The sequence below is a fragment of the Capricornis sumatraensis genome, chromosome 23, assembly GCF_032405125.1.
Source record: "Capricornis sumatraensis isolate serow.1 chromosome 23, serow.2, whole genome shotgun sequence".
Classification (NCBI taxonomy): Eukaryota; Metazoa; Chordata; class Mammalia; order Artiodactyla; family Bovidae; genus Capricornis; species Capricornis sumatraensis.
In genome coordinates, this window is record NC_091091.1 from 18,354,526 (window position 1) to 18,372,724 (window position 18,199).

General features: G+C 38.3%; 1 protein-coding gene across 1 annotated transcript in view; it reads right to left on the reverse strand.

Moving 5' to 3' along the window:
- Positions 1–18,199, reverse strand: part of TM9SF3 (transmembrane 9 superfamily member 3) — a 62,622-nt gene that overhangs the window by 27,564 nt on the left and 16,859 nt on the right. Inside the window, exons 3-7 of the mRNA XM_068961305.1 lie at positions 13,614–13,736; positions 10,655–10,815; positions 9,584–9,661; positions 6,405–6,536; positions 4,036–4,202 (exon numbers count right to left, since the gene is read on the reverse strand). Coding sequence (XP_068817406.1) covers positions 4,036–4,202; positions 6,405–6,536; positions 9,584–9,661; positions 10,655–10,815; positions 13,614–13,736 — 661 coding nt within the window. The remainder of the gene's footprint in view (positions 1–4,035; positions 4,203–6,404; positions 6,537–9,583; positions 9,662–10,654; positions 10,816–13,613; positions 13,737–18,199) is intronic.

Genomic DNA, 18,199 nt, shown 5'->3' on the forward strand with positions numbered 1-18,199 from the left:
AAAGGAAAAAAAAAGTACAAAAAAAAACCCTGAAGGACAAAAAAGGTGACTGCTGAACTGTGTGTGGTTTATTGTTGTACATTCACCATCTTGCAGGAACCGAGAAGTTCGCAGTTGTGGACAGACCCTGTTCACTGGAGAGGCCTGTGCAGTAGAGTGTAGACCCTTTCATGTACTGTACTGTACACCTGATACTGTAAGCATACTGTAATAATAATGTCTCACATGGAAACAAGAGAAAACGCTGGGTCAGCAGCAAGCTGTAGTTTTTAAAAATGTTTTTAGTTAAACGTTGAGGAGAAAAAAAAAAAAGGCTTTTCCCCCAAAGTATCATGTGTGAACCTACAACACCCTGACCTCTTTCTCTCCTCCTTGATTGTATGAATAACCCTGAGATCACCTCTTAGAACTGGTTTTAACCTTTAGCTGCAGCGGCAGCGCTGCCACGTGTGTATATGTATGACATTGTACACTGCACATACCCTTGGATCCCCACAGTTTGGTCCCCCTCCCAGGTACCCCTTTATAGTATGACGAGTTAACGAGTTGGTGACCTGCACAAAGCGAGACACAGCTATTTAATCTCTTGCCAGACATCGCCCCTCTTGGTGCGATGCTACACAGGTCTCTGTAAAAAGTCCTTGCTGTCTCAGCAGCCAATCAACTTATAGTTTATTTTTTTCTGGGTTTTTGTTTTTGTTTTTGTTTTCTTTTTAATCGAGGTGTGAAAAAGTTCTAGGTTCAGTTGAAGTTCCTGATGAAGAAACACAATTGAGATTTTTTCAGTGATAAAATCTGCATATTTGTATTTCAAACAATGTAGCTAAAACTTGATGTAAATTCCTCCTTTTTTCCTTTTTTGGCTTAATGAATATCATTTATTCAGTATGAAATCTTTATACTATATGTTCCACGTGTTAAGAATAAATGTACATTAAATCTTGGTAAAAAAAAAAAAAAAAAAAAAAAATTTGCAATCCCCAGAGAGATTTCCACTAAGCGGAAGTGTGAGAATAAGCTACAGTTTTAAAAATCAGATATACCCTTGCACCATTTATTCGTAAATATCTTATGGGCATTTTTCACCCAAAATAGACCACTTTCATCTACAATGAAGAAATCTGCTGAAGTAGAGAACCATCCTTGCTCATCTCTCTAAAACTGGGGGTGGGGTGAGAGAGGGTGATATCTAAGTAGCTGCTTTACCTAACTTGCCATCCCACCACTGCAGGGCATTTTACCAGACTTACTCATACCTTCTCAAACACCGTGCTTTCTCCAGGGTCAATATCACACTAATTGGCACATCCACCTTGATGCTGATCTTCTATCTATCTAAGTATTTTCTTCTTCCCTGATTGCCACAATCATCACTGAACAAAGTAATTTTCACAGGTTACACATTTATCTGCTTTTTATCCTCTAGAATCCTTGAGATATCTACTCCTGGAGTGAGTCTTACAAATTTTACATGCAAGTTTTTTTCATTTTCTCGTCACTATGCATTTTAATTACCTCTATCTTCTTATCTAGGGCACCGAAAGTTAAGAGACAAGTTCTGGAGTCAGAGTGAAAGTGGTGAGTGTCAGTTGCTCAGTCGTGTCTGACTATTAGCAACCTCATGGACTGTAGTCCGCCAGGCTCCTCTGTCCATAGGATTTTCCAGACATTAATACAGGAGTGGGTTGCCATTTCCTTCTTCAGGGGATCTTCCTGACCAAGGATTGAACCTGGGTCTCCCACATTGCAGGCAGACTTTTTACCATCTAAGCTATCAGGGAAGAGTGTCGAGGTTCAAATCTCATCTTACCAACACATCTTACTAATAGTTGTGTTATCTTACTCAAATTACTCAACCTCCCTGAGCTTCACCTTTCTCACCTGCGAGCTGAAGATAATACTAGTCCCTTCACAGGGCTGATGTGAGGATTAAATGAGCTAATGAGCATAAAGCTACTAACATGGAACCTCAGTAAGGTTAGTCACTTTGATCTCATAATAATATTCATAGGTATAGTACTTATCATGTAAGTGATTAAGTATGTTCACTCCAAATGGTAGAAAAACCACTGGTAACAATGACAGGCTTAAATAACAATGCATGTTGCTGCCGCTAAGTCACTTCAGTCGTGTCTGACTCTGTGCAACCCCATAGACAGCAGCCCGTCAGGCTCCCCCATCCCTGGGATTCTCCAGGCAAGAACACTGGAGTGGGTTGCCATTTCTTTCTCCAATGCATGAAAGTGAAAAGTGAAAATGAAGTTGCTCAGTCGTGTCCGATTCTTAGTAACCTCATGGACTGCAGCCTACTTGCCTGCTAATAAGCATCTATTAGGTGTGGTTTCTTATTCCTATAAGCTGAAGGTCCATAAGCAGAACAGCTTCAGCATTAAAAAATGAACTGCCAACATTGAAATATTAACATCTGAGAAAGAACAAAGCAAAAATTTTGATTCTAGAACAGGTTGCATGTGTGTGTGCTAAGTCGCTTCAGTCACGTCTGACTCTGCGCGACCCTATGGACTGCAGCCTGCAGGCTCCTCTGTCCATGGGATTCTCTAAGCAAGGGTACTGGAGTGGGTTGTCACTTCCTCCTCCAGGAGATCTTCCCAACCCAGGGATCAAACCTGTGTCTCTACGTCTACCTACACTGGCAGGCAGGTTCTTTACCACTAGCACCATCTGGGAAACCCCTAGCAGAGGTTACCCACTACTAAATTCTAACACTGTGACTATATAGTCAGCATCAATTCCATAGTGATGAATTTAATCCAGTATTTAATGTGAAGGATGATGTAGTCTCATGTAGGAAGGGGCTTCACAGATGGCACTAGTGATAAAGAATCTGCCTACCAGTGCAGCTTTTCTTGAATTTGAGATTTAGTTTACTTGAAATATATTATATCTTAAAATTAGAACTACCTACAAAACACTGAAGTTTAGGTTTTGGCCAGTTATTTTAAGGTTTATGTGGTAACTAAAGTACAAAGGTTACATTAAAGAAATATAACAAACTACAGAGAAATACCTTTGTCAATTAATACATCATTCATTTCAGTTCAATAAGCACTGACTGAGAAACTTGAATACACAAAGTTCTTTAGGTACTCAAAGAATGCAAAGATAAGACCCAGTCTCTACTCTCAAAGAACTTACTGACCAGTGCAAGGAACAATAATTTATAGTTAAACATTTAATATGTAACTAACGAGCCATGCTTTCAGCAACAATTTGTCACTTGTCCACCAAATGCCAGGCATATATAAGCAAGCACCATCAGGAACTGAAATAGAGGTATGAAATGTAACAGGAGACAAGTGTCATTCTGACTGAGGACTTCATAGGGCGGCATCTACACCCCAGGCTCAGAGTGTTTTTGCTTTGTTGAGGTCATGGCTCTCTGAGCACAAGGTTATAGGACTACTCAATAAAGACTTAAGATCTCCATGAATGTACAACTTTTTCTTAGGATCCAAAGGCCTCACATTAAAAATATCTTCCAACTGGTTTTGTCTTCAAAGGAACAGTGTACCAAAAACCATGTAAAGACAGAATAAAGGAAAAACCATGCAATTATTTTTCTAACCTCATGTGCCTTTCCACCACTCTTTTTAGTGTTAGTGTTATTTATAATGCTTTCTTCTATTCTGTAGAGCTCCAAGTTTCGGACGCAAATATGAAGTACTAACTCAGTAAATGTAATTCTTGAGTGCTTCTTAGGAAGACCTAATTGGACCTTCAGCTTTCATAGAACTCTTGATTTGTAATTCTGCTCATACCTCTAATGGAAAATAATCTTTATAACCAAACAAAGCGTTCAGTAAGGTTAGTAATTTTAGAAGATAACAGGAAAGTATACTTATTATAGCTGCAGAATACTGTTCATTATTTGTTTGCAATAATGGCACTTATGCTTTTAAAATTCTAAGATAATTAGAATCAGCAGATATTTAATATGATTGACTTAAAGGTTCAATTATTAAAACTATTCAAGAACAATGAAAAAGTAATAAAGTTATAAACATATGAACTTACTCTGTATACAAATCTTCTATCATTGCAACAATAATAACAATGAGAGATACAGCAAATATCTGACATCCAGAACCAATGAGAGAGGAAAATATCAGTGGGTGACTTGATGGTCTAAACACATCTCCGTGCACCTGCTTCCATCCATATTCATCTCCAAGGTCTCTATCCTATATATATATATATATATATATATATATATATATAAGTGTTGAGAGAAAAGAAAATAATCCAGAATGAAATTAAAATACATAGAATAGCTTAAAAAATTACAACTACAGTTGTAAGTTCCCTCCCTACAAATTTAGAGCTATTAAAAGTTTCAAAATATCAAAAGACATTTCAAATTTAAAATAATTTCTGCCTTAATAACTTATTATGTTATAAAGTGTGATATTACTGAAATTCAGAAAGGTGGCTCCTGGCTGTACTCAGAAAATCTCAAAGAATAGAAAAAGAAAAGGTCTAGGAACAAAAAGAAATGGTAACACAGGGAGAAAAGCCCAGCGGCTCTCTGAACATTACCTTCAGATGCTATTCTTGATATTACATCATGACTATGGCTCATGTATGACCAGGGCCCAGGTGGAGCGCAAAAGAGAAGATTAAAACCAGTACTTGATGCCCTAGCAATGCAGAAATCCCCCTTATAGCCTGGAGCCTAAGAAAATACACGGGGAATATATCGAATAGTTAAATAACTGTCAGTCAGTTCAGTCGCTCAGTCATGTCCTACTCCTTGCGACCCCATGGATGGCAGCATGCCAGGCTTCCCTGTCCATCACCAACTCCCAGAGTTTGCTCAAACTCATCTCCATTGAGTCAGTGATGCCATTCAACCATTTCATCCTGTCGTCCCCTTCTCCTTCTGCCTTCAATCTTTCCCAGCATCAGGGTCTTTTCCAATGAGTCAGTTTTTCACATCAGGTGGCCAAATTACTGAAGTTTCAGCTTCAGCATCAGTCCTTCCAGTGAATATTCAGGACTGATTTCCTCTAGGATGGACTGGTTGGATTTCCTTGCAGTCCAAGGGACTCTCAAGAGTCTTCTCCAATACCACAGTTAAAAGCATCAATTCTTTGGCATTCAGCTTCCTTTATGGGCCAACTCTCATATCCATACATGACTACTGGAAAAACCAGGGCTTTGACTAGACGGACTTTTGTTGGCAGAGTAATGTCTCTGCTTTTTAATATGCTGTCTATAGTGCTTTTTTAAACAAAATATTCAATTATGCCTTTTCAACCTGAGTAAGCAAATATCTAAAACAGAGTTTCTTAAGAAATATCAATCAGACCCTCAAGATAATCTCTGGATTTCTTTCGGTGGCAGCAGGGGAGGGGGAGTGGTCTGGGTCAGCTATATTTGAGAGGCAGCAAATATTTCACGTTTTCATACTGTTCATGGGGTTCTCAGGCAAGAATACTGCAGTGGTTTACCATTCCCTTCTTCAGTGGACCGTGTTTTGTCAACAACTGAACCGAACTGAAATAGTTCATCTATCCTCTGATATTTCACAAGACACATATGCATATTAAAGTTTTTATTTAACTGTTTTCCAAGCTTATTTAATGATGGAGCATATCTACACAGAATATTCATTAACAACTGAATCACTCTGCTGTACATATGATACTAACACAACACTGTAAATTAACTATACTTCAGTTTTAAAAAAGGGGAAAAAAAAAAGATTAGCCATTAACATTCCCTGATGATCAGGACTCTGTGCTTTCACTGTCAAGGGCATGGGTTCAACCCCTTGTCGAGGAACTAAGATCCCACAAGTTGTGCAGTGTGGTCAAAAGAATTAACAAACAAACCAAAAAAACCATACTTTTGCTCATTTATAACACTGTTCTATAATTTAGTAAAAATAATTTCAAAAGCAAACCTCTGAACCATCTGAACTAAATGTAAATCAATCTTTCCACTCACTCTTAATTTTATGCAACATTTAGCAGCATTAGAATGATACCAATATAAGTCGACAACCTCCTAGCTGCAATTCTGAAATCAAAAGCTCTGAAAAGTGAGTCTGTTTCACAAGCTTGACATATCCTTCTCTGTTGGCAAATCTCAAGACTGATCTAACAAGAGATTACTTACACTGTTTATTTTATTCATCCCACTTAGGGTGAACATTCATATGTTTTACTGAAAACACATTAATGTATTTGATTATAGGACATTTAATCAGGGCACTTAAAAACATTAAAACATCTGATTGGAGTTTATATCTTTCTAAAGCCTGAAAATTCTGAATTCTAAAGATCAGCTGATCTCAGGATTATAAACCCAGTTCCAACATTCAGAAACACTTGAGTTAAATTGTTTTGTAAATACAATGTATTAATAAAATGTTTGCTTACCATGTCATCCATTTCTTCTTCTTTACTATACCGGGCATAATCTTTTCTTAAAGTTCTCATTAAAATCATTGAAACTAAGCCCACCAAGAAGATAACCATCATGAAGGAGTTGAAAATTGAAAACCAGTGAATCTAGAATAACAGAAAATAAAGTATTACTTACATGAAATACCAGTTACAAAATTCATAGGTTTCATGATGACAATAGAATGCTTATGCAAAAGAAAGAAAAAAAAAAACCAGAAAAATCTTCTAAAACTTTTACATGAAAATCCAAAATTAAAATATACTAGAGAAGAGTAATCAAAGAGATTGGCTTTCTTTCCAGTAAGCTTCAGATGCATTAAAAGTATGATACTGTATATATAGATTATCACAATCGAAGTGTACAAATGAAGTACAATTTGGCCACACTGAGTATGCTATTCAGTATTACAGAGAAAGAACATGGGTTTTGGAATCAAAACACAGTTCAAACACAGGCCCTGACCCCAGTTTTCCTTCATCAAAAATGAAGGAAATGATACTATATCATAAGTGATTTGTACATTTTAATATATATGTAAGCCACATGTCACCATTGTCTGGCACAGGTCAGTGAATACTCAATAAATATTAGTTCCCTTCCCTCTAACTGAGCAACAACCTGAAAACCTTATCAAAATGATAAAACTAAACCATCATACTTGGGTGCCATGGACTGAAGCCACCTTCCTATCCACAGAACAGAGAACTCTTAGGTATTCCATAGTTTCTCAACGTCCCCAAGGCTCTTGACTTTGATTCCACCCATACATTTGTAAAAAAATTATGTTCAGATGCAGCACATATGACTTCAACTATGTCTGTGGCACTGTCCAAGAATTTCTTTACATTTTAATTTCCAAAAATTCTTCCTTATGGATAGTTTCAAAACTTCTCTTCTCTCTCATTTCATTTTTCCCCCCTTCCTCTCCATTCCCAAGCCATCACCTCTCACCTGACAGCTCTAGTGGCCTCCTAGGTGATGACCTTTATGTTTGGCCTTTCCCCTTCCTCTCAGTCTATCCTGTAACAGCTAATCCAGTATATCTTTCTGAAACGTCATGTTCATATATCACTTCTCTAAAACTTACAGTGACATTCCCTATTTTTTCACATATCAAAGAGAAAGTGTTAGTCGCTCAGTTGTGTCCAACTCTGCGACTCCATGGATGGTAGCCCACTAGGCTCCTCCATCCATGGGATTTTCCATCCAAGAATACTGGAGTGGATTACCATTTCCTTCTCCAGGGTATCTTCCTGACTTCAGGGATCGAACCCAAGTCTCCTGCACTGCAGGCAGACTCTTTACCTTCTGAGCCACCAAGGTAGCTTGCATAACAAACCTAACCTAGTCACAAATAAAGTTTATCACAAAAGTATCTCTTAAGATTTATAAATGCACTGTATAATAATAGGTTTTTACAAAGATTTGTTTCTGCTACTCTAGAAATTAATGACCCAGAAAAGGACAAGAGAGAAAAAAATTATGCATACATATATATGTGTATATATATACATACACACACACACACAACTCATAGCTTTTTTCAATTTATCAAATTTTTGAAAAGAAGTTTTATATAGTTACTATTTGGTAGTAAGAAAGATATGCCCCCAAATGTTAAAATTTCTAGCAAAGCTCTCTATTTTCTAATCAAAGATGCAAACTTTAATACCTATTATAATGTACTACTAATAACCTGACATTTTATAATATTCCTTTATCCCCCAAATTATAAAATGTTGTATGATTCTGAAGTTATTAACCAAGGGAAATATTTCTTTAAAACAATAAAGAAACGAGATGTCACACAGCAGTGACTGACCCTCTGAACTGCTGCCTCCAGCACCCTCTAGTGTTGCCAGCCCTAAAAGTAGCACTCCAGGTTTACCACAAACATTAGAACAGTGGAGATTAATATAACCACCAGTGCTGCTTCTTCTTGAGCACCTGCTATCAAAGGTTTTATACCAGAGGTTTTATAAACACAGTCAAATGGAGTTTCACAACAACTCTGCAGGGTAGTATAACCCTCGTTTCACTGTTGAAACAAAGCTAAAGAACTGAGTCCTCTCACCAAAGTTACAGTAAATGACAGAGACTGGGTTTACATGCAGTTGGAGCTCCTAAATCTGTGCTTGTAAGTCACTGTACAACAAACAATCCCAATGCTTCCCAGTAGATCCCATCCACTCCTGCCTACTCAAGGAAAAAGGTTCATTAATTCTCCCCCATCTTCTGCATCGTCAGTTTTGTATTCTTTATGGAACCCCATCAACATACAAACATGTTTTCCTTACATTTCAAAAAACAAAACAAAAAAAACACCCCAACTCCCTCCTGGTCCCATCTTTCCTGCTGACTACTGCACCATTTCTTCACTCCCATTAATAGCCAGACTTGTTGCCTCCAATTACTCTCCCCTCATTCTCTTACACCAGCTCTGTTGAGACTGTGCCCCACTACTATACCAAACTTGTTCTTTGTCAAGTTTACTGATGACTCCAGATGAATCCACAGTTACTGTCAGTACTCATCTTACTGGCCCACCAGCAACAATCCAGAACTAACCTTTCTATCAGAAAATGACAGACTTCCTTCTCCTGGCTTTCAGGATGCCACACAAGTCTTTTTCACACCATACAAGAATCTCTTCAGAGCGCTGAGCTGGTTTTCCGCTTTTCTCTCTAAATTTACACTACTGCCCCCGGGCTCAGTCCTTAGTGCTCTTCTATTCCTGTACACTCTTTCTTGGCAACTGCATTCGGTCTCACAGCTTTAAATACTACTTATATGCCAACAACCACAAGACTTCTATCTCTAGCCCCGGCCTCTCTTCTGAACTCCATTTGACAGATCCAACTAGCTGCTCATTATCTCCATCTGGATGTCTTGAAGACACTTCAAAACCACCATGTCCCAAACTGTACTCTGATCTTCCGCTGCAACTCTCCAAACACAGTTTCTTTGCCCCATAGACAGCAGCTCCACTTTAACAGGTGCTCAGGCCCCTCTGAGCTCACATCTGAACTCAGCATTATAGTTAAACCTTTGAGACTCACACCCCTCACACTGTGCCCTATAGATGGCAATTGCTTACTGTGTGACTGACTGAAGCACATACTGAATGTCCTCAAGTACACAATTTACCCACCCTGTGTTGAAAAAAGGATGGATCAAGATATTTGTCAAATCGATCTTCAAATTTTACATCTGATTTTTTCCATTTTACCTGAAAAAAAAAAAAATGAATATCAAGGACAGTAAACAATACTCTGAGCAAAATTTGAAGACTTACACGCTAAGAATAAGAAATTTAAGAAATGGTAGAAAGTTACTACCAATCTGAGAAGTTGAAATATATGATAAAAAAAACTACCTAACTCCCCTTTCTGTGTATTAACAAAACTTATGACTTTACTTAGAGTGATCATTTCAGTTTTCAAGGATTATTAACTGTTAAATTCTCTGACCTCATAACTGTGGTAATAACTAAATAGACAAAATAAATTAAGAATCTGAACATCTTTGTCTTTAGATTGCATTAGTTTTATTACAAAGATTCTGTTTCTTCATAAATACAGCTATGTAAACATTATTTGTACTAGGTACATATGCACAAAGGTTGAAAAACTTTCAAAACTATCTAATAGCAATGGACTCATTCTAGTTACCAGGAAAAGAAACTCACAAAGAGAGAGGCTACCTACATCAGATTTCTCTTCTTTCCATTACTTTTAATCCTAATAGAACAGAATTAACTTGACAGCTACAAAGGGCTCTTACTCTGCAAGAGCATCTTATTCCATCTGATAAAGCAAAATATGGTAAACTACTCATCCAGAAATTTTCAACACAGCATCATCTCTTAATCTGCAACAGTAAAAAGGAAAGATAAAGAGTACTGCTAAAAAGTAACCATGAGAATACATGGCTGGGTTAGCTAACTGCTCAGTTATAATGGTAAACTTTGCTGAAGCAACTGGTAGGTCCTGCCATTGCATAACAGGTATCTATTACTACCGACTTAAAGTAAATCTCCTTGTTTTCAGGCTTACTTACAGACACTGGGGAAATACAGTCTAATAAGATTTTTACTGTATAAATTAAATACTGAGCAGTATTTCTGTTGCATCCCATTTTAAGCTACATGAAGTTGTAAAACTTAATTTTTTATGTTAAGTCACAAACACTTCTTCCTGTATACAATTATTTTCTTACTTACTGAATATGACATCTGGATTTTAGTATTGGGAACCAGTTTCACCTTTCCTTCACTAGTAAGATTAACATCAACAATTCGATTTCCATTAAAACCTATTTCAAGTTTTTTATAGGTCCAAAGATAATAATCTTCTCCATTTTCATCTGCTTCACCAACTATACCTACAAAAGAAATAACACTTCATACAAGGTATGTAACATCACTTATAATATTTAAAACACATTAGAAACTAAAGCTCAGTAAAAGGCATTTTTATAAAAAACAACATTACCATTATTCCTTATGGTTAGAACAAGGAACAGCTGCAGGCTGGACTTCTCTTTGTTAACTACTTGGCAAACCCAAACCATTTTCACTTCATGGTAAAAAAGTGATGAACAGCTCAGCATAGTCTATCATTAATTTGATCTTCAAAGTTCATACTTTGATCCTCAAAGTACACCTTCACTGTAATAATTATGACCATATACTTTATATTCCCTGATACCTCAAAATTTCAAGCAAGCACTATATTACCACTTGGCAAGGTTCTCAGTTTAGTGGCCAAACTAAAATTAAAACCAAGGTTTCCAGAGTTCCAGTCTCGTATTTTCTCTAATAACCTATGATCAATCCATTCCTGATAGTTGTACATACGTATATAAGTATTAGTTGCTCAGTCATGTCCAGCTCTTTGTGACTCCATGGGCTAGAGCCCATGAGGCTCCTCTGTGCATGGAATTCTCCACGCAAGAACACTGGAGTAGGCTGCCATTTTCTTTCCAGGGGATCTTCCCAATCCAAAGATCAAACCCGGGTCTCCTGCACTGCAGGGCTGATTCTTTACCATCTGTCCCACCAGGGAAGCCTAACTTAAAATGCCTCCTCTTTACACTTCAAGTCTTAGAATTATCCTTAGGATTTTGTCAACAAAATGACAGAAGTGTTGAAGATAAATGATAATGAGGCAATAGTTAAAATGACCATTTTGATCACAATTTGGGATACTGAAGGAGAAGACCCAAACAAGGAAGCAGGTAGTAGCTGAGGACCATCTCCTGCACCCTCATACTGTCAGTTAGTTCTCCAATGTTCCCTACACCCAAGCCTATAAATTCATTAGAGAATCTTAGGTCCTAGAAGTTACTCCTTGGGTCTTCCCTCTATGGTCAATGCAACTCATGAAAGCTTTGTGGGGGGGGATCATTTTTTTATTAAGAATCATTTGCTTATTAACCAAAGCTGTTCTAATTGGTACAAGTTCCAGGAATACAGATGCATTTTGTTTCAGGTTGTAGAGGGATAATAAAATCCTCCTAATAATTAATTTCATGGAAGTTTCTTTACCCATCTACTCTGAAAACTCTGAGGGTGGAGACATAATTACACTAAATAGGAAAGCATTCTCTGAGGGACTTTTAAAAGATCTAAAACCTTTATCCCAAGAAAAGTCAGGTAAAGATTTGTTTCTGACAAGGTTTTCCACGGTTCAGACATTCTAGGACATTCAAAAGTATCTGCCATAAATATGGCAGAAACCCAGAGCTAAAAAAGATTTATGTTAAGACAGGAAAACACAGCTGCCATGTTGCTATGGAGGCCCAAGAAATGACTGGAAAAGCTTAAGGCTCCAGGCAGGAAACCCATAAACAATGAAAAGAGCAGAAGAGGGACTTGCTCTCTCACCAAAAAGAGGAAACCCAGATTAAAGGATTCTCCTAAACTACAGGCTCAGAAATCTTCAGCAAGTATTCAGCAGATCTTCCTGCTACCCTCAGAGCTGATCAGAGAAATGTCTGTTATACTAATTATAGTCATTTACATGGAATGCTTCCTATTTATACCTAATTAACATGCAACACAGCAATGATGCTGCATGCAATTATATCTTAACAATAACTTTCTTATAAATTCCATCTTAGTCATAGTGTTAGTCGCTCAGTCATGTCCAACTCTTTGCGACCCCATGGACTGTGGCCCGCCAGGCTCCTCTCTCCATGGGATTCTCCAGGCAAGAATACTGGAGTGGATTGCCATTCCCTTCTCTAGAGAATCTTCCCAACCCAAGGATAGGACCCGGGTCTCCTGCATTGCAGGCAGATTCTTTACCATCTGAGCTACGAGGAAGATCCTTAATTCCATCTTAGTACCATATTAAACTCTGAGTTGATAGTTCAGTCTTGCAATCTGCTTCTCATGAATACAGCAGGCTGCTAATAATTTTAAGAATTAGAATATTAACTATATGTACTAATTATATATAAGAACAAATGTCCAAAGATCAAAAAACAAACAACAACAAACGCCACTAAGAGAAAAATGTGATCAAACATGCTGGCTATGATAGATGGCTATACTTTTGCATATTAAGTAATTTACTCAAGTCCAGCACAAACAATGTTTGGATTATGCACAAACTGATATTACTATTCCATTGCTCTTCTCTATCAACAGAGATGAACCAGGACATACAATATAAAAAAATAAAACATAAAAAAGTTTTAAATTTTTTTAAACATAATAGACTTTTGGAAAATAACATAAAACTAGCAAAACAAGTCATTCAGGAGACTCTCGTACCTAAAAATCAGACCACCACAGTTCTGCATAAGATAAAACCAGAATATAATTTTAAAATCCTATTCAGTCCCCTTGATTGTATTTGATAAATCAAAGTTAAGATATGAGAAAAATGGGGGCAAGAGGAATATTTCAGACTGTTCAAAGCACCTTTTAATTACTTGAATCTGAAAAATTATACTGTATAAAAGTTATATTTTCAGGAATTTTCATGTAAAGTTTGACACAATGTCAAAAATCTTTCAAGTAACAGGAGACCATATAAAATTTGTATTAAAATAATTCTGTGGAAAAGAGTGAAAACACATTTATTGATTCGGTGTACAATCGCCTGAATTACAGAAATCTTGCTTATTATGCAAGTATTCCCCAAACTTTGAATGTGACACACAGTACTTACCCCATATTGGTAAGTCGTCTATGTACATCTGGTACCAGTAGTGGTTTTTGATAGCATACACAAATGCATCTCTCTTTTCTTTATCTAAGTCAATTTCACAGTAAGTGCCTGGCATCACATCATCTACATAAAATAAAAACTGCAAATCAGCACTCTCGTTTGCAGAAGAGTTACAGGAAAATTAGCACACGCAAAAACAACATTTATAGAAGTTGAAATTTCTACTCGTAACAGTTGAACCTGGGTGATATATATATAGGAATTCAATATACAATTCTTTCCTCTTCTGTGTAAGATTTTCACAAAAGAATTTTAATCACCTTTATTTTCAAAGATATCTTATTAGTGAAGAATGCGTCTCTTATAGAAAGAAAATTATATAGAACATCTACAGAAAAACTTTCAAATGAATAAACTGATTTAAAACAGAAATGAAAAGCTTAAAACACATAGGAAAGCTTCATTTTATTAAAAAAAACTCAAGAATATAATCCTAAGTAAAGCCAACAATTTCTACCTATACAATCTCTGAGATTAGTATTCATCTGAACATTCTTGGAAGTGCAAGTCACTGGAGGCCACAGATTCTATGAGAAATGCCAGTGACTTTTCGTAATTCGGAAGATTAAAAGGCAAGCCTCTATCCAGCAGGTGTCACTGTATATAAATTACTGGAAAGTTCCCTCGAGATGAGTCATCTCCATTCTTGACTGCTTTTAAAAATACTCCTATCTGAAAATACTGTTCAGATGCTCTCTAACTTATAAACCTTTCAAAAATGTGCTTAGGATCATTAGTTTCTACACAAAGCAAAACAAAATCTGAAAAACACTCTATATGACCAACCAAAGGATTGAACTGTTTTTTTTATGTTATTTAAACAATGAGGGGGAAAAAAAGAGAAATCAACCTTAACAACAAAAAACAACTTCCTCCAAGAAACAATGTTAAATTTCTCAAAATTTTCAATGCTGATTAAAACAACTTAAACATAAAATGCAGCCAAACCATTTTATTAACAGCCATCCATAATGTTATTTAGACCAGAAGTAACAATCTGAGGTGTAACTCCAGATTATCACCACCGTGTCTCCCCAGTCCTCAACAGAGAGAACAGCTTCCCCTCATTACTGCTCAGCCCAGAGTGGATCCCCCAAAACTATAAAACCAAGGAGAGCAAGAAACACTGAAGTCCCATGAAACAAGGACAGGGTAATACTCTCACTCTCAAAGTGGGAGAAGAAAATTGCTTTGTATCCAAAAACAGGCAAGTTTGGCTTGGAGAACAAAATGAAGCAGTGCAAAGGCTAACTCAATTCTGCCAAGAGAATGCACTGGTCATAGCAAATACCCTTTTTTCAACAACACAAGAGACAACTTTACATATGGACATCAACAAATGTTAATACCAAAATCAAACTGATTACATTCTTTGTAGCCAAAGATAAAGAAGCTGTATACAGACAGCAAAAACAAGACGTGGAGCTGACTGTGGCTCAGATCATCAGCTTCTCATAGCAAAATTCAAGCTTAAACTAAAGAAAGCAGGGAAAATCACCAGGCCAGCCAGGTACGACTTAAATTAAATTCCCTGTGAACGTGCAATAAAGGTAACAAATAGATTTAAGGGATTAGAACTTGTAAATAGTGTGCCTGAAGAACTATGGAAGAAGGTCCATAATACTGTACAGGAAGCAATGAACAAAACCATCCCAAAGAAAAAGAAAGCAAGAAGGCAAAGTGGTTATCTGAGGAGGCCTTACAAACAGCTAAAAAACAGAAGAGAAATGAAAAGCAAGAAGAAAGAGGAAAGTATAAAGAACTAACCGCAGATTTCCAAAGAACTGCATGGAGCACAAAAAGGCCTTCTTCAATGAACAGTGTATCAAACTAGAAGAAAACAACAGAAGGGGAAAGACTAGAGATCTCGTCAGAAAACTGGAGATAGCAAGGAAACATTTGTCCAAAGAAGGGTGCAATAAACGGCAGGAACGGTAGGGACCTAGTAGACGCTGAAGAGATCAAGAAAGATGCAAATAATGCACAGAGCTGTACAAGGATCCAAATGAACTGGATTTTACTACAGTCAGCCATCCAGAGCCAGAAATCCTGGAGAGCAAAGTCAAGTGGGCCTTAGGAATAAACCTTAGGTAAGAATAATAAATATTAATAATAACTAGGTAATAAAGCTAGTGGACGTGACAAATTTCAGTAGAACTATTCAAAACCCTAAAGGATGATGCCATCAAGGTGTTGCATTCAATATGTCAGCAAATCTGGAAGACCCAGCAGTGGCCATGGGACTGGAAAGGGTCATTCCTCATCCTAATTCCCAAGAGTAGTACCAAAGAATGTGCTAACCATCAGACAGTTGCACTCATCTCCCACGCCAGGAAAGGGAGTTGCTCAGTTGTGTCCAAGTCTTTGGGACCCCATGGACTCTGGCCCACCAGGCTCCTGTCAATGGAATTTTCCAGGTAAGAACACCGGAGTGGGTTGCCATTCCCTTCTCCAGGGGATCTTCCCAACCCAGAGACTGAACCTGGGTCTTCCACATCACAGGCAGATTCTTTACTGTCTGAGCCACCAGGGAAGCCCCTCATGCTAGTAAGGTCATGCTTAAAATCTTGCATGCTACGCTAAAGCATTATGCAAACCAAGAACTTCCAGATGTCCAAGCTGGGTTTAGAAAAGGAAGAGGAACCGGAGATCAAACTGCCAACATTTGCTGGATTATAGAGAAAGCTGGGTAATTCCAGAAAAGCATCTACCTCTGTTTTATCGACTATGCCAAAGCCTTTGACTGTGTGGATCACAATAAACTGTGGAAAGCTCTTAAAGAGATGGGAATACTAGATCTTCTTACCTGTTTCCTGAGAAACCTGTATGTGGGTCAAGAAGCAACAGTTCCAACAGTATGGAACAACTGACTGGTTCAGGATTGAGAAAGCAGTAGACAGGGCTGTCTGCTATCTCCCTGTTTGTTTAATCTATATGCTGAGCACATCATGAGAAATGCCAGGCTGGATGAGTTACAGGCTGGAATCAAGAGAGGTGGGAGAACAACCCTCAATAGCTTCAGATATGCGGATGATCCCACTCTAATGGCAGACAGCGAAGAGGAACTAAAAAGCCTCTTGATGAGGGTGGAGGAGGAGAGTGAAAGAACTGGCTTAAGACTGAATACTGAAAAAACTAAGATCATGGCATCCAGCCCCATTATTTCATGGCAAATAGAAGGGGAAAAGGTGGAAGCAGTGAGATTTCCTCTTCTTAGGCTCTAAAGTCACTGCGGATGGTGACAGCAGCCATGAAATCAGAGGACACTTGCTTCTTGGCAGGAAAGCTATGATAAACCTAGACAGTGTGTTAAAAAGCTAAGACATTACTCTGCCAGCAAAGGTCTGTATAGTCAAGGCTATGGTCTTCCCAGTGGTCATGTAGGGTTGTGAGAGCTGGACCATAAAGAAGGTGGAGCACCGAAGAATTGATGCTTCTGACCTGTAGTGCTGAAGAAGACTCCTGAGAGTCCCTTGGACAGCAAGGAGATCCAACCAGTCAATCTTAAGGGAAATCAACCCTGAATACTCATTGGAAGGACTGATGCTGAAACTGAAGCTCCAGTATTTTGGTTACCTGACATGAACAGCTGACTCACTGGAAAAGGCCCTGATGCTGGGAAAGATTGAGGGCAAAAGGAGAAGAGGCCGTCAGAAGATGAGATGACTGGACGGCATCACTGAAGCAATAGACATGACCTTGGGCAAACCTTGGGGGATGGTGGGGGACAGGGAGGCCTGGCGTGCTCCAGTTCATGGGATCGTAAAGAGTCAGACATGACTGGGTGACTGAACAAGAACAACAATCCAACAACTATGGCCCCTATACATGTTTTCTTTCCACCCAGGCCCTTTCAAGGCAGCAAAAAGTTTAGGGTTTTCATAATGGCAGAAACTGAGACTGAACAGAGGAGAAGGAAGGGAGGATTAAGAGAGAGATTACTACAAAAGGAGCTAAGAGAACTACCAGCAAGAGGGCTCCAAATGGGATTTCCACAGATTGTGTTGATGCACCGAGGGCAGCAGGCAACTGGAGCTACAGAGGGGAGAGCAAGAACCACAGGAAGGTCCAGGTTGAGCAGCAACAAATGGCCCCAGTGGCCATGGGGGAACTCACAGCTACCTCTGCAAGGCCATCAAATTCCGTGTGTTAAATCAGACATTCACTGATAACTGTCATTAACAATGCAGTAGTTTCTCCAATGAAGTTATGAGGTATACAATATGACATTTACCCATACAAAGCTTTGAAAAGATTCCTCACAGTCTGAACTTTAGCTTAACCCACTCTTTCCCAACCATCTACCCTCCTCTCTCCCTATACTCTAGCCAAAGTCAACCACCTGCAGTTCCCACACACCTTGTGCTCCCAGGGTCTCTGGACTTTGGTTTGTACAGTAAACCCCACCTCACGTGTCTATCCTAAAATCTTTCCCATTCCTTAACCCTGTCCCCCGCAGAATAATCTCTGATTCCCCAACCCTTTCACTGCTCAAACCACATAGCCTGCCCCTTCACTGAAGCCCC